Source organism: Trichosurus vulpecula, chromosome 8, assembly GCF_011100635.1.
Source record: "Trichosurus vulpecula isolate mTriVul1 chromosome 8, mTriVul1.pri, whole genome shotgun sequence".
In the NCBI taxonomy this organism is placed as follows: Eukaryota; Metazoa; Chordata; class Mammalia; order Diprotodontia; family Phalangeridae; genus Trichosurus; species Trichosurus vulpecula.
This window is the reverse complement of record NC_050580.1, coordinates 149,036,867-149,060,383: the sequence shown is the minus strand read 5'-3', so window position 1 is coordinate 149,060,383 and position 23,517 is coordinate 149,036,867. Positions and strand designations below refer to the sequence as shown.

The following is a 23,517-nucleotide window of genomic DNA, read 5'->3' as shown; positions in this document are numbered from 1 at the left end:
GCCATCCCTTAATCTGTGGGGATCACAGGGCCTCCTAGGGGTCAGACCCTAAGGAAGACCCAAGCGATGGCCCCTTAGGATGGCGGTAAGATCACAAGGCTCCCAAGACAGGGCCGGAAGTCCCAAGTGATGTCCCCTCTTAAAGGCCGTGCAGACCACAGGGTTCCCCAAGGGAATCCAGAGTGGTAGCCCTCTTAACACCGCAGTGGGGTTCACAGGACACCCCAAGACAAGATCCAGGAGTAAGCCCGGCGAGCTTCCGCTGCCTGTTGCTTCCCTTCACTTGACCCTAGGAAAATCCATGTGATTTGCCCATTCACACCCAAAGAACTCAAGGTCAGAGTGGGCAGAGCAAGGCATTTTATTACGCTCCCCGAGAGAGCAGGTGTAGTGCTCACAGGAACACTCACACTGATACAGCTGCAGGAGCAGGGGTAACCATTCCCTCCACTCCTGCTAGAGTTATGGTTAGTTTACAATCTTTGTTTTTTACATAGTTTTCCTAGGTTATACAGTTTATATAAATAGGATAATAAGGATACAGAAGCAAAAGTGAAGTTAATTAGATTTTCCTTGTCTTAGTTTAGGATTAAACTATATTCTTTTACTTCCCCTACTTTCCCTCTTTAACATATGCAAATGATGCAAATCAGTAGGCCTTGATAAGCTTGAACAGGTTCAAGTGGGTTTGGCCTCTCTAATTCCCTAGATTGCCTTCTCAAAAAGTATGCACATGCATACAAGCCTCTGACCTCTCACCTGACCGACCTTGAGGCCTGGTCTCCACTAAAGCTGGGGTGGGGGGAGGGTGGGGAAGCACACTTTTGGTTCTGTGGAAACAAAACTCCTCCTCCCATTTCTTACAGGGTAGCATAACAAGTACTGCAGTGAAAAAGAGTACTGGATTTGGAATAAAAGAATCTGATTTCAAATCCTGGTTCTGCCACTTATAGGGTCATAGTCTGAGCTAAAAGGCAACTTAGCAGCCACATAGTACATGAATTCTTAACTTTTTTTCAGAGTCATGGAGCTCCCCCTTCGGCAGTCTAGTGAAAGCTATGGACCCCCTCCCCAGAATGATGTTTTTAAATGAATAAAATAAAATACATAGGACTGCAAAGGAAACAAATTACACTGAAATACAGTTATCAAAAAATTGAAAAATCAAGTGCCCTCATTTTAACACTGAGGTGCTTCAGAGACACTTTAGAGACCTGAAGTGACTTGCCCAAAGGCACTTGGGAGGAACTGACAGAGCCAGGATCCAAACCCAGTGCTCTCCCCACTAAAGCACACTGCCTCTCACCAGTCATTAGCCATGTGCCCTTGGACAAGCTCTGTAATGCCTTGAGATCAGTTTTCTCATGTGTCAAAGGAAGGTGCTGGGCTCAGATGACCCCTAAAGTGTCTTCTAGCTCTAATCTATACCTAAGGATCAAGAGGACAAACCTTGGTCAAGGCACTGGCAGCTTAGAGTTCTCCCCCAACTTGGAACAGGTCTTACCAAAAACAAACCAAAACTCTGTGGCTCCAATGACTTTTTCCTCCTTACAAAGCAGGTGGCTAAAAAGAACTCACTCTCCAAAGAGCAGCAGTTCACAATTTAGGTTGAACTGGCTCCTCAGGTACCTTCTCTAACCCTACAGATTTCACTGGATCACAGAACCAAAGCTAGAAGAGATCTTAAATATATACATATATTTAAAACCGTGCTTGAAGGAGTAATAACTGCTTTAAAGCTGAAAATCTAACATCAGAATTTACTTGTCTCAAATAAATATTAAGAATATATGGATTCAAGTATAATGTATACCAAAGTGTAAAAGAAAGATGAAGTGAAATAGGAGACTACCCTTTATAGAATGCACATTCACCTGAAATGCTAGGTTTTCTTAGCATCGTTATATAGGACAGAAAGTATCAGAAGCTATCAAAGATAAGCTACTAACAAGGCTTTATTTCTGTGGAACACAGGTGGTCTCCTTAGGAAGGTTTGACTAGAAACACTCAAGTCGATGTTAACTAAGACGCAGTCTACAAGTTCTAACACTACCCCCAGCCACTGCAAATAGCAGAGGCTGCCGGCTGGCTCAGCAGAGTCCCCAGACTTCACCCAACCAAACAAAAAGATGGATACTGGTTGCTACACCTCATGCATATTAACTAGAGTACTTAGCTCCAGGGCAGTTGTAGAGTCTAGCCTATGTCCCGGATCTCGGCTAGCTAGGGGATAGAGGGAAGGGAAGGAAACAAGATGATTAATCAAGAACTGGAAGGGTTGAGGAAGGGATGGACAGAGCAGCAAACAAGCAGGGAATGTAAAAGAGCAACTGCAGCCTGCAAGTCAAAGGAGAGAAAGTTCTCCACTAGGTACAATAGACTTCAGACATCTTCATCTTTACACTGCTGAAATATGTACTAGGCCTTCTAAAACCACAACTATGTGTGGGAAGGAAGCCAAAGCACCAGAAACAAACCTGAAAGTTCACTTTTTGAGCTGGTGAGCTAGGCACACCCCTTGAATTTATATTTAAACAGGGCCATGAAAAAGCCCTTCTACCCTAAGGAATTACCCTAGATGAGAGAGAAGGGCAAGAGCTGCTAGGCCTTTTCCTTTAGTCCTTTGAGAAGAAAAACTCATAGAGACCCAACTCATACAATACTCATAAGCAACTGATGCCTAGGTTGTATTAGGGAAAAGCACTGCTCAGCTGGAAGCTGGGTTACAGAGCCTCAGGGTCAGCCTCTGGTGCCTCCCAGACATGACTGACTGCAATTTTCACCCTGATTAACTTCCAGGAATGCCAGCCAGAGAAGCAGTCAGAAGAAGGGAACACACACCAAAAGCTATTTCCTCCCATGCTGCTGAACTCTTCTGGTATTAACCTGAGACTACCTCTACCTCAATAAGGCTGAACAGGAAAAGTATTGAGTGGCAGGATCCTTCTGGGAAGTTCCTTATGACACAGAGAGGGACTTCTAATTTCAGGAAAGCAATGGATCACAGGTGAGTATCAACCCACAGAAGGGCTCAACATTACCTATCTCACTACTAAGTAAGTTGTTAAGAACTTTAAAAAAAAAATCCCAAGCAATATGCTGATATCAACAGCCTGGTCCTTATTCCCTCCCTAGCCTATGAACAGCCTACACCCTACCACCAATAAACAGCACTAGTTTCAACTTTAGAAAAAGGTCCATTCCCTAAACCTAAAAATGTCTCAGGGAACCAAATACCTACTACTGAAAACTAGGGAAGAACAAAACTGAAGTCATTTTGCCTTCTCAGGATACCACTTCTCTTTCTTCCAATTTTCCTTTAGGTACCACTCTAAGACCCATATGCTGAAAGGATCAATTCTAAAACCAAGCCAAACAGTGACAATGAACTAACTGCACACCAATTTCTACAGTTTGTAGCCAAGGCCCAAGGAGATATAGAAACATACTTCTACACCTATGAGTGAAACTTCCTTTGAGCCAGACCTGCAACACTCCCACCAAGAAGGCATGTTGATATCTGCCAAGGGTCTTTAATAGGGCACACTTCTGCAAACACAATAGAGATTAACATGCCTTTTAACATGGAGGTACTGCCTGAGGAACTACAGGTCCCAGCATGCAATATGGCCAAACCACCTGGATCAAAGAGTTAAAGGTGTGGCCTCATGTCCCCAGGGCTCTTACAACCAGCCTGGCCCACTTTCCAATTCCCTATCTCAGACATGCCACAAGAGGTTTTCCACCAATCTTTCCAAATTACTCATATTCCTGATTCAAATCCTTCTAAAAGCCTATAACAAATCAGAGCCTTTCTAAAAGAAGCCTTTTCCTTAAGTCTGAGTTCACTCATTGTTCGGTGTTTTTCCTTTCCTAATCTAGTCCTAACTAATCTAGCAGATAACAGCAAAACCCAATACAACAGGTAGCAAAACAAAGCAATATCTCTTTTTTGTGGGTCCATTATAATCAGTAATTTCACACACACAAACACAAGATATTTCAGTGACAGATGATGAATGTTTTAAGTGAATATTTCAATACAATTACTACCACAGTACTGAGGCAAATCAAACACAAGATCGTGATACAAATTGGGGAGGGGATTCATTCTTTAAACAGCCAATACATGGCTATTATCAGAAGCCCCAAATCCCAGTATTAATCTGGTATCTCCAACAAAAATCCTAACCTGGGGAATTATCGACCTGGCTATGAAACCTTGCTGGAACTCCCCCACAATTCCTGTGAACCTGCAAATTCTTGCAGTTACCCAACACAATTACCATCTTCACTGCGCTCTTCAAGAGGGAATTTCACTAAAAGGATCTGGTATCAAACGTTATTTTTAACATTAAAAGGACAGAAACATTTACCAACTAAAATAGTTTGGACATACTGAAGCTATTCAAACGTGTCAATTCAAAGCAGGCTTTCTGCTAAATGAACAAAATGGAGGCCTGCCCACCCCCTCCCCCAAGGAATCTGAAAGGGCCCCTGTAGACTCAAAGAATCCAAATCAAAGTGACTCAAAGGCCTTAGGCCTGAACACCAAAGCTAAGCAACAAAACCTGCACAGACCACGGGGCAAATTCTTCCCTCAAACTGAAGTCTTTCCTCATTAACAGGACTTTTAATATTATCACTGTCCTCACAACAACCCTGTGAGATACAGGTAGTTGATTTTTGGTTTTTTCCCCCATTCTGACTTGGATTTCATCAATGCAGGGGACTACTGTTGTGGAATTCCCTCCACCAGCACAGACCAGAAACTCCTCCAAAGTCTAAAACAAGTAGTCGAGGAATTAAGAAGTTAAAGGACCGGGGCAGCTAGGTGGTGCAGTGAGTAGAGCACCCGCCCTAGAGTCAGGAGGACCTGAGTTCAAATGTGGTCTCAGACACTTGTACACACTTACTAGCTGTATGACCTGGGGCAAGTCACTTAACCCCAACTTCCCTGCCTTCCCCCCTCTAAAAAGAAAAAAAGTTAAAGGACCTGCCCACAATTATGTCTGAGGCAAGACTTGAACCCAGTTCTTTGACTCCAAGGAGAGCTCTCTAGAGTCACTCTACAACATGCCTCTTGTGAGACAGTAGCATTGAGTTTTATCATCCCCATTTTACAGCAGAGGAAACTGAATCTCAGAGAGTTAATGATGCAACAGCTATTAAATATCAGCACAAAGATTTGAATACCCCAGGTGTTGCTAATTTCAGTGTCCCTTCTATTTCATCATGATGCAACATGAGCTCTGGTTACCTTTCCTAGGTCGCTGGGGTTAAAGCTAGGCCAAGAAGAGTCAGAGAAAAACATCTCTATGAATACACTCAATAAATCACTGCTTCTGGAATTCATCTAGAAAGAAGAGACCGATACACAGGCAATTCCAAATGGTGGTGCCCTGTAGCAAAAGCAGAGCTTAAGGTAAGTGCTCCATCCAACAGGTCTAGCAGTGTATAGTATAAAGACAGTTCATTCCCACTTATTTTAGCTTCAATCTTTTCACCCCAATATCTGCTCCCCACAAATGCCAAATTCCTTATTCAAGCTTTAAATGATAGAAATCTTAAGGCTGGAAGAGATTGTAGAGATCTAGTCCAATCACCCCATGGATAAGGAAATTGAGGCCCAGGTAGGTGTCTAGCTAGGATGGTGACTGGAACCCAGATCTTCCAAATCATCCTACTCTCATGTTCTTTCTGCCATACCACTAGATCCAAAGAGTCAGAGCAAAATAAAGAAATGTTCAAATGGGATCTTCCTAAAAAGGATTCCCCCTGCCCAGTCAGATGGTATCTTATAGAAACAATAACTAAACCATGGAAAAAAAAATTCACCCACACAGAGAGATGAACAAAAGGCAGGGATAGGAAAGGCCCCTGACCAATGAGAGAAAAGCAACATTTGTCCCCACAAAGATTTCCTAAAAACTTCCTACATTTTCCAGGTTTTTTTATTACCTACCACATGCTGCACTGTGCTTAGCACAAGAGGATAAAAATGAATGTCTTTTGGAAGAACACATACATTGGAGGAATCCACAAAGATACTCTCAAAGATCAAGAGAGACAAAAGTAGAAAGAGCATTCAATCTGAAATGTGAAGCAAAACTTAGAGCAAAGCCTGCCATAGCTAGTGGCCAGAAAGGCCAATGGTAAGAAAGTAGTCAGAAAATACCTGATAGCCAACTGTTCTCACTAACAAACCTAACAGAAACAAGAGAAAAGCTCCTAAGCTTATCCCTGAGTGATGGACTAAATATGACCTAATAGGTATTTGCTATTTCTAGTTTCTAGGACTCTGATCTATGTAAAAACGGCAAAAGAGGCATGAAAAATCAGCCCTGTCAGATCTGGAGGTCTGCCTTGACAAGATAGAAAGCTCATTCATACATCTGACTGTGCTCATGAGACTGCAGTTCAACTCCTGCTGTTGAGAGAAGGAGGGGGAAGACAGAAAAGGGTGAGAGGGAAGGAGGTGGAGGATCTGGGCTGTGACTATAATAGCTACAGTAATTAGTGTTTCCAAGCTGCTAGTAGAGTCCTCAGAGCAGAGAACTAGGATGGGAGATGGGGGAAGGGAGAAAAGCATGAGGAAGCAAACTACCAAGAATTATAGAAAAGGATATGGTGGCTCTAGGCAATGGCTTGGTATCAATGAGAAGAAAAACAAAACGGGAGTTGCTTTATCTAGGGAATACAAGGAGCTTAGTCTCTCCCAGCAGTGAGTGCCATACACTGGTTCCCACCAGGCTCCCATTTAGAATAATCCAGCAGACCAGCAGAGCCTGGGCAGACAGCACAGTACCAAAGCCCCAGGCTGCCCTGTCAATGACCCCAGTAGCAACCCATGGGGCCTGGCCCCAGAGAAAGGGGGGAGGGGGGTGTCGAAGAGTTGGCCCGTTGATCTGTCTCTTTCCCTCAAGACCTCTCTCTCTCATTTGGGCTGACAAACAGGCTAGGGCCTTGACGCTATAATCAGTACGTGTGGAGGGGTTGGGAAGAGGTATTTTGGAAATCCAATAGAAGGCCAGATGTTTCCACCCAATTAAGCCTTTCTGTGTTTCCTCCTCCATCAACAAACAAGCTACAGTTATACTGAGTTTCTTCTCTAGAAGGGTATAACAAAAGGCTTAACAAACACCAAGCACAACTTGTTATAGCAATTCTATCAATATGCTCTTTGGCACTGACAATGCACACCTGGGAAGCTTAAAATACCTTATTAATTTTTATTAAAAAAAATGATACACAAGGAAAATCTGGTGACTTGTGCTGATTCTTCAAATGGGGGGGAAACTTCCCAAAAAGGATTAGGAAATAAAAGTTCTTTTTAAAGTAAATATTTAATAAAGACATCTCTTTCGGATCATTCAGCCCTCCAATGATTGTTTGACTTTACCAAGCAGTCCTAAGCAAAGGGCAAAGTGTTACAAAGGTGTTATTCAGAAAGACTGAAAACAAAACAGTACAAAAAACCTCAAGAGCTGCCCCTATCACGAGAATCATATGTTCAGAGCTGGAAAAATTAGCCTCTCTGCAACAGGGAAAAACTTTTTGGTTGCCTGATATCCAGCTAGTGAATTAAATTCCTTTCACAATGTTGAAAGTACAGGTTTCTCTCTTTCCCATTTCCCTTTAGTAAACAAATACTGGAAACCCTAAATTACCACCATTTCCTTCACATTCATGATACTCAGAAACACAATTGAGCCTTCTAGGACACCTCTTGAGCTCTGTCACTCGGCAACCTACTAGAAACCCAGTAGCCTGAGAATCTCCTTTTCTTTTACTACATCATCATTCTATTCACACACCAGCATAATGCACTGAGAAATGGGAAGGAAAACACAATTTCATACATATGGACTAAGCCTGAAACACAGGAGATCAAGCATTTTCTTGCCACTCTGGCATATGATTCTTTTACCCACCTGCTCAATAATCCCTCCTCGGCTGCACAGCTGCTGCCAATTCCACGTGCCCAGCGAGGCAGGTGCTTTGGTGAATTACCTGTTCCCTGGTGAAGATAGTGCTTCACGGCCCCCTTGGTGAGCCCTAACACCTGCAAATCATGTACTAGGCAACTCATGACTTCTTCCTTTTCCATTCTAACCAACTTTTTCCTGGAAACTGTAATGAGTATATTCATAGTTCACTTGGCATTTTTGTAGGGAACTGACAGTCTCATTTTCAAGAGCCAAGTGGAAGAAAACTGGTTGGAAAGCCACAAACAACATGTCACCTAACATAAGGTGGCAGTGTTCCTAGAGTGGGCTCTGCCTGGCAGTATCCTTATGCATGATCAGTTGCCTACAAAGGAGGCAACAAATGGCTAGCTCTCACTGGAGAAAAAACAGCAATATAAAGCAACATAATGCTATTAGGCAAAGGAGCAGAGGTGAATACACAGCAAATAGGAGCTCTAGGAAGTTCTGTAGGACACCCACACTTTCTAGCTTGTATAGCTGAACTCAAGCAGCAGTGCCAGCCAATCATCTAAATTAGAAATAGCACCTCTGCCTGACACAGCAATTAGCAAACCCCTCAGTAAGCCATCTTCTGTTCCACCCCCAGATTCCATCCAGATGCTGCAACTACATGCTGCCTACTGCAGAAAGCCCAGTCTATAACCAGGATGATCAATACACTACACTGAACAATACACTGGAACCACATACACAGGTACCATATGCACCATTTACCAAGACAAAATAAATGCTAACCTCTATAGCTAATTCAGATGTATAAACTTTCTACTAAAACAAAAAAGGCACAAATTTCCCAAAGTGCCCCCAAAACAGAAACACACTCCAGAGATAAAACTAAATGACACATTTACATGTTCTATATAATAAGGAGTCCAACTCTGAAATCATGAAAACTAGTTAGAAAATACTAAGTAACTTGAGGCTTCCACTTCCACTGGCATCTGGCAGGATTCAAAACATCTCCAGAAACAACTGGATAAGTTCTGGCATTAGGAAATTCAGAAAGACCTAGATTCAAATCCTGCCTCTGATACTATTCGTCATGTGACACTCACCGCAAAATGAAGGGGTCACACTAGACTACCTCTAAGGTCCCTTCTGGCTCCCAATTTATGATACTATGAAATCCAAATTAAGTTCTATATCACCATGTCAACTTAAGTCAATATCCAACATTGAGGCAGTGGAAAAGAGACAGAGGATCTGAATTCAAACCACTGTTCTGCCATTTACTACTTGTGTGAACTTGGGGTAAGTCAAATTAACATCTCTGGGCTTCAACTTTCTCATCCCATCAAATGAGGGTGGTGTAGATAACCTGTACAATCTCTTTTAGTTCTACATTTATGATCCTATTATCCACTTGGAAAGTCATGCTGCTTTGGTCTACAGAAAGGGGAGAACAAGGAATCACGGACAGATCCATTATATTATATCTCTTATCAAACTATAGTCTAGATCAGAGGTGTCAAAACACAGATTAAAATGTAATTGGGAAGTATTTTACAAGTAAAAATACAATAAAAAATAGATGTTACATTTTAAAGCCAAGTCAACATGTGGCCAGCAGTGAATCCTAGGCAGAGAAGAGTGGCTCCTATTTTCTATCTGAGCTTGACACCACTAATCAAGATAAATTACCCATTTACAAGAGGTTCGTTTTCTTTTCTACTACTTCTAGGGATTAGAACTCTTCTCAAAGTTCTTCCAATCTCCTTTAGCAGAAGGATCTTCTTCAGTGTACAAATTGGAATCACAAAAGAATCTTGTGGGGAGCTAATGATTTGTTGAGTCAAGAGGAATGTAAATATCATTTTGGCAAGTCATGTGATTATAGGATCACTGATGTAAAGCCAAAAAGGACCTCAAAGGACATCTAGCACAACCTTCTTTAACAGATATGTTCCTACAGATGAGGAAACTGAACCCAGGGAGGTTGAGTTACTCATCCAAGGTCACAAAGGTTGTATCTGGAGTAGAATTTGAACCCAGGCCCTCTGACTCCAAATGCTCTTTCTTCCTCATCATGCTATCTCTCTGGGATATTTACAGGCTATTTATAGTCTCACCCTCAAAGTTATTTCTCATCTTTCTCCTCCCCATTCATTGATGCCAACCAAATTTCAAATGTTTTGTTCCATGTTCACCCTCTACAACAATGTCTTCATTGATAAAAAATAGTCTTTATTTTGCACAGCCAACACTTCCTTTTCTTACTTCAGTATTCCTAAGGGTTTCTGATTTCCATCAGCATGGATCGCTTCAAACAACATAGATCACAACCTACCATTCCTTAAGATAGTCTGAGTTGCTGGGGGAGGGAGGGGTGACGGGAAGGGGGAGGGAAGGAAATTCACCTAGTGGCCTACCTTCTGGGAATGTGCTTACCTAAAACTCTTTGGAACAGGACCAGTGGGTGTCCACTTGTACTCAAAGTCTTTGCAAATTGGTGAGACCAGCTCTAAGCTTTCTCTTCACTGGCACAGTCCTCAAGAAGCAGGCTGCTTCCCAATTGTCTGTGACAGCAGAACCCAAAGTCACCTCCGTGAAATGAAGCAGCATCAAAGTAGAAATTTAGTGGAAGCAATTAAAGTGGCCACTCCCTTAGTGAAAGTTTCATATCCAGAAAACATACCCATGTAGGAAAAGCCAGTGGCTTTTAAAAAATTATTGTCCTACTACTACTTATTAAGTAGTCTTTACTAAGAAGGTACTTGATCTCATTTGTATCTCAACCCTGTACAGGTCCTCAGCAACATACCAACAAAAAATACAAAAGTTATAGACCACATTTCAGTCAAGTCACAAGAGCTGGACTCTATGGTTGGAAAGAAAGTGGACATGTTTTTTGGGAGCCAATTCCCTCTAGAAGGCTCCCAGACACTACTCCTCCACCTTGGGGCACGCTAGCTGACAAGGCAAGCACAACACTGGCACCCCCTATTCTTCAGAAAAATGTGTGCCAAAGAGCTCTGCATTGTTCCTCACTCAAAAAGAAGAGCCTCTCTGTCTGGCTTCCTCCAATGGCTGAGTCCCAGTCTAGTAAAGGAAGAAAATGGCACGGAGGAGCCTGGGAGATGGAGCATATCCAAAGCTCTCAGACAAGACTTGAACCTGTGACCTTCACTATGTACACAATAGGCGGGTGAGAGGGACCGGTTTATCTCCGAAGCAGCAGTTCTCAGCCCTAGGGTTGCACTCCTGATAAAATGACACGACTATTGTGTGTGGCAGCATAGCAGTCATCCCCTCACAACTGCCCAAACCAAAGCTCCCTCCCTCCAGACAAAGCAGCACAGGGGTGAAATTAACTCAAGGCTACAGAGCAGGGCCTCGTACGAGGAAGACAGGCCTGTGGGGGCTTAGGGACTTTCTCCTCAGCCCTGGAAGCTCTGGGCACATGGCTGGGAAGAGCCAAGCTCTTTCCCCCATCTTGGCAGTTCTCATTTGGTTAGGAAGCTGCCTCTTAGAGAATTTAATCATCTGTGATTTGTTCAGAGATATTCCCCCTGAAGGGCTCTGATCTCTCCGCCCTGTGTGAGCCTAATTCCTAGAAGCTGAAATGACTGTTTGCTGCTGCCTGTTTCACAAACACACATTAATTGGTCAGATGTGTCTCCTCCTCCTCCTCCTCCTCAGCCCCGGAGGGAGGAAGGAGAATCTGAGCAAAGCACAGAAATGATCCAACCATAATTACACATAAAGGAAGAGAAGGGTATCATGGGTCTACCAAGCAGGACGGGGTCACAAACCCTTACCAGGGGACAAGGAGAGCTGTTAAGGGCCAGGCCCAGGGCAAGGGCTCCCTCAGCCTGGGGAATCCCTCCATTTTGAAGAAAAGGACAGAAGTGGATGGGACCTGAGAGCTGGAAGAGGCACACACCCACAACCTGATGCCCACTCCCTGCCACCCCGCTCCCCCCCTTCCCACCAGCACGCAGACAGTTCACCAAAACCACTCTCCCCGCCCCATGCAACCTATCATCACCTTGGGTCCCAGCTCCAAGCGGGGCTCCTAGCCAACTCCCCCCCGAGCCCGAGTGCCCGCCACCCACCTCCAACCCCCGATCCCCCTCCACTCGTGGAATTTCGCTCTGGACCGCCCTCCCTTCTCGAAGGCCCCCTCCCACGCAACGACCTCCCCTCCCCGCGCCCGAGCCACCCCCTCCACCAGTCTCTAACCCCCACTTCCTCCTCCGCCAGGCCCCGGGCCCCTCAGCGCCGCCCCCTCCCCACCCCCCACTCCAGCCTGGGCCCGGGCTCCCCCCGCCCCGGCTGCCCGCCCGCCCCCTCCCCCCACCAGCTCCACACAAAGCTCCGGACTCACCGCGCGGCCGGTCCCGGGAGCCGCCACCTCCGCCCACCCGGGGCCCCCGGCCGTGGAGCCGCCGCCGACGCCGCCGCCGCTATGGGCCCCAGGCCGCCATCCGTGCCCGAAGCCCCTCCCCCCACCCCACCCCGGCTCCGGCTCTCCTCCTCTTCCCGGTTCCGCTCGCCCCGCCCGGCCTGGCCGGTGCCGCTGTGTCCGGGGGCCCGCGGGTCCCTCCTGCTACCGCCGCCGCCGCCGCCGTAGCCGCCGCCGCGATCAGGGACCCGGGACAACCAGGGCCGCTCAGAACACCCGGACACTGGACTATCGGGCCCGCGGATCCGGATTCGTGGCCGGCGCGGTGAAACCCGGAGGAAAGAGATCCTGAGTACGGAGCGGGAGAGCGCTGGGGGGCGGGGAGTAAGGGCGGTGGGGGGGGGGGGGAACCCGGAACCCGGATGGAAGAGGCAAATCCTGGTCCCGGAACGCGCGGCCACGCGGAGCCCGGATTGGAGAGCAGATTTCCTACGCGAGGAATCCAGGAAAACCCGGAGAACAGAACAGAGGCGGAGCGAGGAGTTCGAGGAAACCTGAAGTGAGGAACTCATAAAAGCAAATTGTCTGGTCTTGGAATGGAGGTCTGAGCTTAGGCCTGTGAAGTCTCCTGAAAAGCAAGGACGCTTTTTTCTTCCAGTTGTGGGCTATTGATGGTGCTAGCGCTTAGCCACAGTGCCTAGTACTTGGTAGGTGCTTAGCAAATGTTTATCGATTGATCAGTAACCACCCAGGAGGAAAAACAAAACCTGGAAGGGACAAAGCCAGAGACCCAAAATAAAGGCACCCTTCACAGGAGGATTTGGAAAAACCGTCAGACTGAAAGCCTGGGCTGACGCAAAGGACCTGGCCTCGAGCCTTCCTCAAACCGAACCTTAGTGTCCTTATCTTTAAAATAGGAATAATAAAACCTGCTGCGATCTGCTTTCCTTTGGGAATTTCAATCCTTTCTCCCTGTCCCAAAGGTGACCAAACCCTGGTGCTTCTCTTTTCTCCCTGCAACTCGAAATAACCCAAATTCCCTCTTCCCATTCGCTAATCTTTTATTCTATGCCCAAAACTCTTGTGATCTTGTTCTTTCCAAACCCTCCTCCTATTTCTGGACCTCTTCATGACCTTCACCAAGGCTCCCTCCCCGTTTTCCATATCAAATGGAAATTTATCTTTATCTTGGAGGCTCCCTACTCTTTACTATTTAACTAGGGCCTGTATCTCTTACTGGATTCTAGCCTATTTTCTTCCTCTCTCCTGCCTCCAGTGACTTCCCTTTCTTCCCTTATCTCTAGGTACTATTCAATAGTCCCTCACACTCTGGATAACCCATGACTTGGAAATACAACCCAGAACCTGGAATGCCCCCAAAACTAAAACTGAGTTGGGGAATTTTCATGACTCCCCTTTGGTTGTTGTTGAACTATGGTGGAACAAACTTTATCCCTGATACTAGCCACAGAGGGATGTGGTGCTATAATGTGCAGTCTGAATCAGTTGTATAAGCACCAAGCCTAGAAAAGTAATAATATTAGTTGATATTTATGTAGCACTTTGGGGTGCAGAAAAAGCCTTTCTTTCCACAATCACATTTAAGCTTAAAAACCCTGTAAGGTAGCTACTACTATACAGATAAGGGACCTCAGTCAGACAAGTTAAATGATTTGCTCATGGCCACGTATTTGAAGTTGCACGTTTGAACACAGCTTCTTGAACCAAATTCAGCATTTTATCCACTATTCCACACTGAGAAAGGGAGAAAGGACTGAAGAGAAAGTCTATGTGACAAAATTGATGTCTAACCTTTGGCCCAAATAGACTGAAGGCCTAACTCTTGGCATAAAAAATAATAATGATGGCATCATGTGATCAGATTTAGAGTGGGAAAGCATCTTAGAAGTCATCTAATCCAACCCTCTCCCATTTTACAGACCCTCCAACCTGAATAACTGGCAAAACAGTTATTTTTCTTTAATTAAATTGTTCTTTGGTCTGAAAATAGGTACTGACATCCACCATTTGCAGAAATCTAAACTGATCTCTGAGGTTGAGAATAATACTGGGCTTATAATACATATGGTTTTATCGAGGCGTTAGGCATGAGATTGGGTGCTATATTAGTTACTGAGCAATAGAGCTCTCCTAGAGAAGTGTTATTCAATAATTCCAAAAATTAAATAGAATCAGATCCTACAGAGGACAAAGTTAAAGAGACAAGCTTAACTGAGAGAAAGAAAATGGTGATCCCTTCAGTGAAAACTTCTAGCCTAAATAAGTGAGAATTGCTGCAAGGTAAAACTAGGTACCCCCAATTTTAAGGTGCTTAGGGGTCCTATGTTACTTAAAGCATTTCTGGGTTTTAATTTGCTGCATCCTCCTTTGTTCCCCTCCCCCACATCCTTCAGACACCTTTTGTTCCTTTCTTAGCTCTATTCTCCTTCTTCTTGGAGTAATTCTCGGCTCTTATTTAAAGAGTTCTATTTGCTTAATAAACCGGTCTTTTTAATTTCCATTTTCCAGGGGCATTTCCTGCCTGGTGCCATCCATTCCCCCCTAGATTTTTCCTCTTTTCTTTGGCCACATTCCTCAGGCTGGCTCCACCCTTTCTTGTTAAACTGATACACCCTTATTTCCCTCATCCCTTCCCATCATCTTCCTCAAAATCTGGCCAACCAACTTTTCTACACCTTTGCTTTCTACCTGGATTGGAAAAGTGACAGGATTTCATACATACACACCCAAGTTTTGCCCTTTGAGTAATAAGGCCAGCCAACACATAGATGTACACATACCCACACAACATCCTTTATGAAGGTGGATATCCCTACCACCATGCTGTCTACAGAATTCTAGCCTCTTGAGGCTAAAAAGCTCTTCCACGTGCTGGTAGCTTTCTTAACCTCTGGAACCTGAGTGTTATGTGTGTCTTCCAATACCCCGCCACCAGCATGTTCAGAGGCTCAGAAGCAGCAAATATGCACTTGCCATTGGAATTGCAGGGAATATTAAAATCCTTTGGGCTATCTTTTCTCCCCCAGTTCTAAGATGTGGAAGCTTACAGATCTCCAGTATAATAGATGCTTTCTTTTTGTTAGCCATTCTCCGGATGGGCAGAACAGCCCCAACCTGGCTCAGGGGCTCTGGTAAGGCATATTTTAAAGTCTTACATATAATAAGCATAAACAGGGATTAATAAAATAGGAGGCTAAAGGTAAAGTGATTTTTTAGTATAATTCATTTGCAATGGCCTAAAAAAAATCAACCTTGGGACTCAAATTTTATACCTGCTCTCCTGTTGACTCCTTGAAGTTTCCAGCTCTTTCTGAGTTAAAAGACTGTGGAAAAAATCTACATCTATCTCTTCAAATTGGTTTTCTTGGAAGCAAATTTCTTTCCCCCTTCACAACAGCTTACTCAAAGCCCAACTCTCTTAGGGCCTTAGGGGTAGCCTCCATTATCATGCATAACCAACTTTGGAGCATGCAGATAATTGTGGCTTAGGAACTGGAAGGAGAAGGGGAAGGAATAAAAAACATGAAATTAAATTTAAAAAAAATAAAAGAAAATTAGACTGCCCCTCCAGGTGCTAAAAGATTATTAAAACTGACCCAGTTATAGCCGAAAGGGGGCGCAATCACTTTGGCTGCAACTGGAAACAAGAGTTACAAGGTCAGTGTGAAATGTTACAAAGCACCGAAAGACGTGTTAGCGGCCTAGTGAACTCAAGTCTAGTTTCATTTGCTAATAGCACTGCTGTCTGTGTGAGGCCAATAAGTAATTTTTTTAGAAGGGCTATCCTTCCTACTTTTCCCATGCAGGTTAATCCAGGAGAGCAAGGACTATTTCATGTTTCCATCATGAGCTAATATGTGGTAGGTTTTGCCTGGGAATCAGTAACACTCAGGCCATGTAGAACCAGTGCCTAGAGCTATGCAGCAAGCAGGGTTCACAGTTGAGTGAACATCAATGCATAATGAGTGTAGGCATTTCAATGCAAATAAACGCTGAATATGAAGGATTAAAGAAAGGGGAAATTAATCTTATTCATAACACAGAGTACTTTTTCCCTTTTTTTTTTGTCATGCACACAACTCCTGGAGGGAATCCAACTTCCCCAGTGATGCCATAGCTTTATAAAAAGCAGAACATACGTATTTTAAGGCTGTGAGTTTCCTCAAGAAGCCAGGAACTGAGATTCTAACAGCTCCCTAGAACTGCTTCAGAAACAAAATGTTTCCCCAAGTGGGGCCAGACCAACCGGTAATAATCATATTTCAGTTGCACCCCTTGTTTTTCAAAGCACATAACTGACCAGAAGGGAAGGGAATAAGCATTTATATATCACCTATCTAAAGTGCTGGGCTTTTTACAAATATTTCACTTCATCCTTACATCCTGTGAGGTAGATGCTGGTATTATCCTCATTTTACAGATGAGCAAGTGGAGACAAACTGAAGTTAAATGACTTGCTAATAAGTGTCCGAGGCCAAATTTGAACTCAGGTCTTCGTGATTCCTGGCCTAGTGCTCTATCCACTTTGCGGCCTAGCAGCCAGAGTGTAATCTGAGGATTTAGTTTCAGTGTTTGGGGACATTTGGATGCATTTGTTGAAGATTTTTTTTTTTTCTTTAGTGGAAATTTTTGAAGGAATGTTGTCAGATAGGTCCATATAGCAGTCATGAAATAGCAATCAGTTCTATGGGGCTTTGGCAGGGAAAGAAAAGATGAGGGAAAGAGAGAGAAAGAAAGAAGTGGGGGGGAACAAGACAGGAGAGAGAGTGAAAGAGCTCATGAGTGCCCAGCAACAACTAGCTGACTCGCTTTTTGGATTGATCAGTTTAGAAAAAGGAGACAGAATTGGAGGTAATGACTTGTTTTAATAAATCCTCTTGTCCTATCCTGTTTTAGCTGGAGGATCCCTTGAACATTTTGAGGTTTGCCATCTACCCCTTCAGATTACTTTTGCAAACTCAGAGCCTAACACAATATTTGGCATATAGCAGATGCTTAATCAATACTTCTTGATTTACTTAGCAAAAAAAGAATCTTCCCTACCTAAGGAGACCTTTAAAATAAATGCTTTCCTGAGAAACAAAATCTCCCAAATGGAATACAACTCAAAGCTAAGGAAAAGGTTTATCACTTATGCCCTTCCAGTCATTTTCTTGGAAAAAAAAACTGTCAAAGACCTGGAATTTTAATATTATTTTTATAAAGAGTACACAAGGTTTAGCACACTGTATGAAGTAAGCATCTTCCCTCCACCCTTTCTCCATACCCTCCCAAGAACTTAATACAGTTTGTTAAGAGTTTATATTCTGAGACAGTCAATGCTGAAGTCCAGCCTGCAGATTTTTACTGCTTCTACTTCAAAGGAAGCACACAACTCTGGATTCTCCACCAGCAAAGTATAGGTTCCTTTTCTCAGTCAGACAGTGGCTTTCTGCTTCATTAACCCTTTCTTTGCTCCTTGATGGATCTTGGAATCCAGTTTCCCTGTAAAAGAGAAGAAAGAAATCTCATTTTTTTTAAACTATATTTGCAATGCAAATCCATCGTAGACCCACAGGTCTCCTAGTTACCCTGTTCCTGTCACATTCAATTATCTTGCTTCAGGAGTCAGACACTTACTTCCAAACTCTAGAATTCCATTATATAGAAATTGAAAGAAGTAGAAGCATTGTGTAGGACATACAAAAAAAAAATCCAGTAGGTATTTGCCAAAGGAGTTAAGGAGTGAAGTCTTTCTCATTTCACAGCTAGTAAAAAAGAAACTATCACTTTTTCAGGGTGTCTGATGTGAGCACAACACACATATGTAATAAAGGAATGGCCCTTCACACAGTGGGATACCCAAAGCTGGACCTGCTAACTGGCTAGGCGTGATGTATGAATATCCCCCACAGTGAGAGGAGCAGTTCTTCTCACCCCCAGAGCAGCCTCTGAGCTCAATAGGGGGAGTGACCTCAAACAGTAGAGCAGAAACCGCATGAATGCTCTACTGACAAAGGGCCCCTATCACTGGCTAAGAAGGGCAGAGTTCACAGGCTCTGAGATTCTTCTAAGTTTAAAATTCAGAAAGAAAAAAAAAATACCTTCCTGTCCCAGGTAACTCTAATGAGAAATATGTCACTGATGTAGCTAGCCTCTAACCTCTGTCTCCCCAACAAGCAACCTCCATGGGCAATAACAATAGAAACCACAGGTTCTAATTCAGCATCAGAAAGTCTTAGGGGTCACCTTGTGACAGCTATCTTAACAAGGTTCCTGTCTTTCTATCCTGAAAATGGTGTTCAGCTTACTTTCTCCTACACAAAGTCATATCCAGTTAAAAAGTAAGTCTTAACTTAAAAAATGGGGGGAAAAGGCTCAGTAGTATATGACAAAAGGGGAAATCAAAAGAACCATTTTCCTAGAGCATACAGGTGTATTAAAATCTCAGAGACACACTGTTACACATCTATGTTCATTATCAAACAAAACAGCAGTGTGTGTTAGGTGCTGGAAAGTGCACTGGATTAAAATCAGAACTGTAGTCTATCTAATCCTACTTCTGCCACTTAGTTGTGTGACCTCATTTAACTTTTATACACCTCCAGTTTCATCATCTGTTAAACAAGATTAATAATATAGGCTCCACAGACTTAGCATGGTTGTTGTGATGTGATAAATGTGAATGTGACTTTGAAAAGTATAAAATGTAATACAAACTTGATGTATTAAATTCCTAAGCATAATAAACTTCCCTGTTTTAAGATGACTCCTCTAGAATCATCCATTTTTTTCCTTTATCTTTTCTAGGACAGAACTAGGGACTGAGGAATTATTATACCTCAGGATATCCAGGCCAAAAAAAAACCCAAAACAAACAAAAAACCTAGAAACTTAGTTAGAGGGGGAAGGTATGGCACCACATACAAAATCTGTACTCTTTTTGACTCGTTATATAAACAAGTAAAAATAGGAAAGTTATTATCTTAGCTATTGAGCATATTGTTTTCTATTTGAGGGTCTGTCAAAAATAAAGTTTTCCTCAATTTATAGATGGTAAAAAAAGAAAAATGAGGTAGTGTGACTCAGACTAAATTTGGAATTTAATAATGCAGAGATCTTGAACTCTAATACTCTGCTCTTAGGACAAAAACCACCAAAAAACTAGAATGACCTGCTGAAGCCTGGGAATTCTGCATTTAAGATATGGTTTCAGCTTCACTTCTAATTTACCACATCAACCTGGTCACATCATTTAACTGCTTTATATTGAGGATTCCACATCTTAAATTGATGCAATTCCTTTTTAGTAGGAGGATTTTCCCTAAAGCTTAAATGCCTTAAAGTACTTCAAAAGGCATTATAAAGTTCCAAATACTAGTTTCAGTAAATTTCAAGCAGTTTCTGAAACCGAAAGTTGTGGTTAGTTCAATCACAATAGAACAAAGCACCAAAGAGGGAAAATTTGTAAGCTGTCAATATAATCATTAGGTTTGGTGTTGGGGTCATGAAATTGAAAGCTAACAAGAGCAGACTGGAGCAATCAAAGTTCTTGAAAGGGAAATTCTTGGAAGAATTTGAGAACTGGTTAAGTTGCGGGGAGTGAAGAACGTAAATATGAATGAGGTTCCTTATTTAAAGGTAAAACCATCATGTGCTCTCCTTTGTATCTGAAGATGACTTTACCACCAGTAGAGCATGAACTTGGAGATTTTTTTCTAATACTAGAAATCTTAACTCTTCGAACCTCCAGATATTTATGCTGTACCAGCTCAGCTGCACTCTGTGGACACTTTAAATAAGATACTGGATTTCAGTATTAAACAACCTTAATCATGATAGCTAAAAGTAAATGGCAGGGCAGCAAACAGGGCAGATGTCTTTATTATCAACGCAAAGCGGTACAAAGTGTCACCAACTTGTGAACCACTATGTCAACAACTTGACTGTTTATAGCTCAAAGCATTTTCCTAGAGAAACAACGCTATAAAAAGATGTTGCCCAAACTGTGCTCAAGGGACTACTGGTGTTCTGTGTAATGTCTATAAAGGTTCCTTAAGAAAAATGTAAACAAATAATATTTTCCACCCTAATGTATTTATCACATGCAACATTTTTCAATGTAAGTCACAATCTCCTCTTTCTCCCCACACTTACCCATACCCACCTGTTGGGGGTCCCCAAACCAGCAATACAGTCAATATGTTTCATCTTTCAAGCCCCAAAGTACACAGATTAATTGGGAGAAAGTTATTTCATAAGATGGTTAGTTCTTATGCCAGACCACAAAAGTCTATTTGACCCAAAATGTATCTAATAACATAAAGTGCTAGCATTAGTACAGTACTATTAACTACCATGTATAACAATGTTTCTCCAGGGCAATGTATTCAGAGTTCTAATTCAAGAGGCTGGGAAAATCTCTCCACTACCATTATATTATCAGGGACTTGTCTTCCCTGGTGGTAGTGGTCAGAGGCAAAGGCTCCAGGGGAAGACAAGGAAAGCACAAACCAGGGTCTAGGTGGGTGGCTAGAGGCCTAAAATCTCCTGTCACTGTGAACTCCCAAGGACACTTCTCACCTACTGTTACTTTTTTTATTCCACAGACCTCCCCAAAATTATTTCATCTGCTTTACTTTCCATGTCTATCAACCAAGGTTTCTCTTCTCCTACAATCCAATCCTAAATCAAATAGATTGATAATTTGTTCCCTAACCTGTCTGTCCCTGAATCACCCACACAATTAATTGTATATTTTCTAAGTGTTTTTATTGCTAACAATAATCTGAAACAGCAAGGAATTTTTTTAAAAAAGCCTGCCCCTCCAGTCCATATGGAAAGCCAAAATCCACAAAGGTGAAAATGCTACGTACCTGTATGCAGCAAAAATCTGATGTAAAAATCATCTCCATCCCTTTCAGAATAGAAAGGAAAAAGAGAAATCCCTGATCCAGTTCTAATAAGGGGAGATGTATTTCTGGATGTCATTTTGGTCTTTTGAAGGTATTTCTCCAAAGAAACATTGGTACACATGGTGGGAAACAGTACTACAATTCCATAAATGAGTTAGGGACTAGGGTCTTAGTGACAAGACCAATTTCAGCTTTATCCTTAGGGGATCAGCAATAGTGGAAACAAGGAAGAAACTGGTGAGTGAAGCTTCCTTAGCTAGCATTTTCCCTTCCCTACCCCTCACCAGGACCAGTCCTGCTGCTATATAGTCAAAGGATCATACCATGAACCGGCAGTGAGTACAGCGAGGTAACAAGTGGAAATAGGAGCTAGGGATGGGAAGTCTCAGAAAGCAATGAGGTCTTAAGTGGAGAAGGTTTAGGAAACTATCAAGCTCAAGCAGTGGGGAGAAAAAGGAGCCCTTTTGGCCACCTCCTCCTTATGGTGGCTATCTAGAGCAGTAGTCCCCAATTCTTCAGAACCACTTTCTAACCAACTGAGAAAGCACTAACAAGGCAATGATAATAATGATACTTGACATTTATATAATGCTCTAAGTTTCACAAAGTAGTTTATATGTATCATCTCAGTTGATCAATAAATTAGTGATAAACCATTTGGTGCTGTTCAGTGGTTCAGTCATGTCCAACTCTTTGTGACCCCATATGTCTTGGCAAAGATAATGGAGTGGTTTGCTGTTTCCTTCTCCAGTGGAATAAGGCTAACAGAGGTTAAGTGACTTGCCCAGGGTGACACTGCTAATGAGTGTCTGAGGACAAATTTGAACTCAGGTCTTCCTGACTCCAGGCCTGGCACACCTGACACTGGTCACCTAGCTGCCTCCTATAGTGATAAACAATACCGACTAATAAGTTAAACTGAGAGGATGGCTGGAGAAAATATAGGCAAATCTTTATCACATTTTCTTTGGGCTCATATGTTGAAATGTCCAAAAGTAGAGGATGCTGAAGTGATCCAAAAAATGGCCTCAGGAAAAACACTGTCAGTGGGAAATCTGAAAAAAGGATAACATTCGTGCTCTGAAAGAACAATTAAATCGGTTATGTGAGGACTTAGGAAGTCAGGGTCAGAGAAAACACTGAGGAACAAGAAGTAAATCACTGAGCTGCTGTAATGCTGTACTTAATACTTTATTTTCCAGGCTGTTTATAAACTGAATATGTAAGCAAATATATTCAGATCTCTTCTCTGGACTGAAGAACTGGGTTTCTACTTGTTGCAAGAGTCATAAATGTTAATGTCTTAAGATATCTCTAGGAAAAGAGAGTGTAAGCTACATGGCACTGGACTTAATATTAAGACAACCAGGTAATAATGGGTATAATTCTAACTAATCACTAAGTAATCACCAAACAGCACAAGGAGTAGGGCAGGTTAAAGTTATAATGCAAAAGTTTAGCAATGAAATGACATTGCAAATAGACTTACAGATTTTGTGTTTTCCTTTGATAGGGAACTTCAGGATCATTTCTTGGGGATTTGTGCAGATGAACACAAATGGAGAATCAGATTCTTGACTGAGGTCTGGGTACTGAAAAGTATAAACATAAAAATCCAGGGAGTTGGGCTAGATGAGACAATATTTAAAATGTTCTAACATTCTCTTCAAGAAACTCAAAATGTTCCACAGACTTTACCTCACCAATTCTGATAACATGCTAGAAAATAGGCAGGCAACAGGTAGTAAGTTATCTCTCCATTTCACAGATAGGCAAGCAGAGAAAAACAAGGGTGCAGCCAGGACAAAAATGGGTATGAAACCTTAATGTCTCCCCAAGTAGTAGTGCTATACTTAGAAAGGATAAGGCCTTTCATCCTTGAATTCCCATCTATTACAGGAAATATACAAAACAACTTCATCAAAAGAACACTTGGCATCTTCCCAGAAGACAAATCAGAATTGGCTCTTATGAAAAAACAAGAAATCCAAAGTTGGGAATCTTTGTTGTTGTTGTTCAGTCATTTCAATTGTGTCTAACTCTTCATGACCTCATTTGGGGATACTGGAGTGGTTTGCCATTTCCTTCTCCACCTCATGTTACAGATGAGGAACGGAGGCAAAGAGGGTTAAGTGACTTGCCCAGGGTCACACGACTAGTAAGTGTCTCAGCCTGGATTTGATTTGAAATCAGGTCTTCCTGACTTCAGGCCCAGCACTTTATCCACTACGCAGCCTAGCTGCCCCTGGGAACTTTAGAGGTTTCC

General features: G+C 42.8%; 2 protein-coding genes across 5 annotated transcripts in view; both read right to left on the bottom strand.

The window, feature by feature from the left end:
• The window catches only part of ZNF609 (zinc finger protein 609), a 218,343-nt gene extending 205,965 nt beyond the window's left edge, over positions 1-12,378 (bottom strand). The window contains exon 1 of the mRNA XM_036734557.1: positions 12,319-12,378. The gene's annotated coding sequence lies outside the window, so the exon portion shown is untranslated. The remainder of the gene's footprint in view (positions 1-12,318) is intronic.
• Positions 12,379-17,537: 5,159 nt separating this feature from the next.
• Positions 17,538-23,517, bottom strand: part of TRIP4 (thyroid hormone receptor interactor 4) — a 45,961-nt gene continuing 39,981 nt past the window's right edge. For all 4 annotated transcript variants that reach the window (XR_005008938.1, XM_036734642.1, XM_036734643.1 and 1 more), the window contains 2 exons: positions 22,741-22,843; positions 17,538-17,841 (listed from right to left, as the gene is read on the bottom strand). Coding sequence is in view for 3 of the 4 variants with exons in the window: in XM_036734642.1 (XP_036590537.1) it covers positions 17,774-17,841; positions 22,741-22,843 (171 nt within the window). In the remaining variant the exon portion in view is untranslated. The remainder of the gene's footprint in view (positions 17,842-22,740; positions 22,844-23,517) is intronic.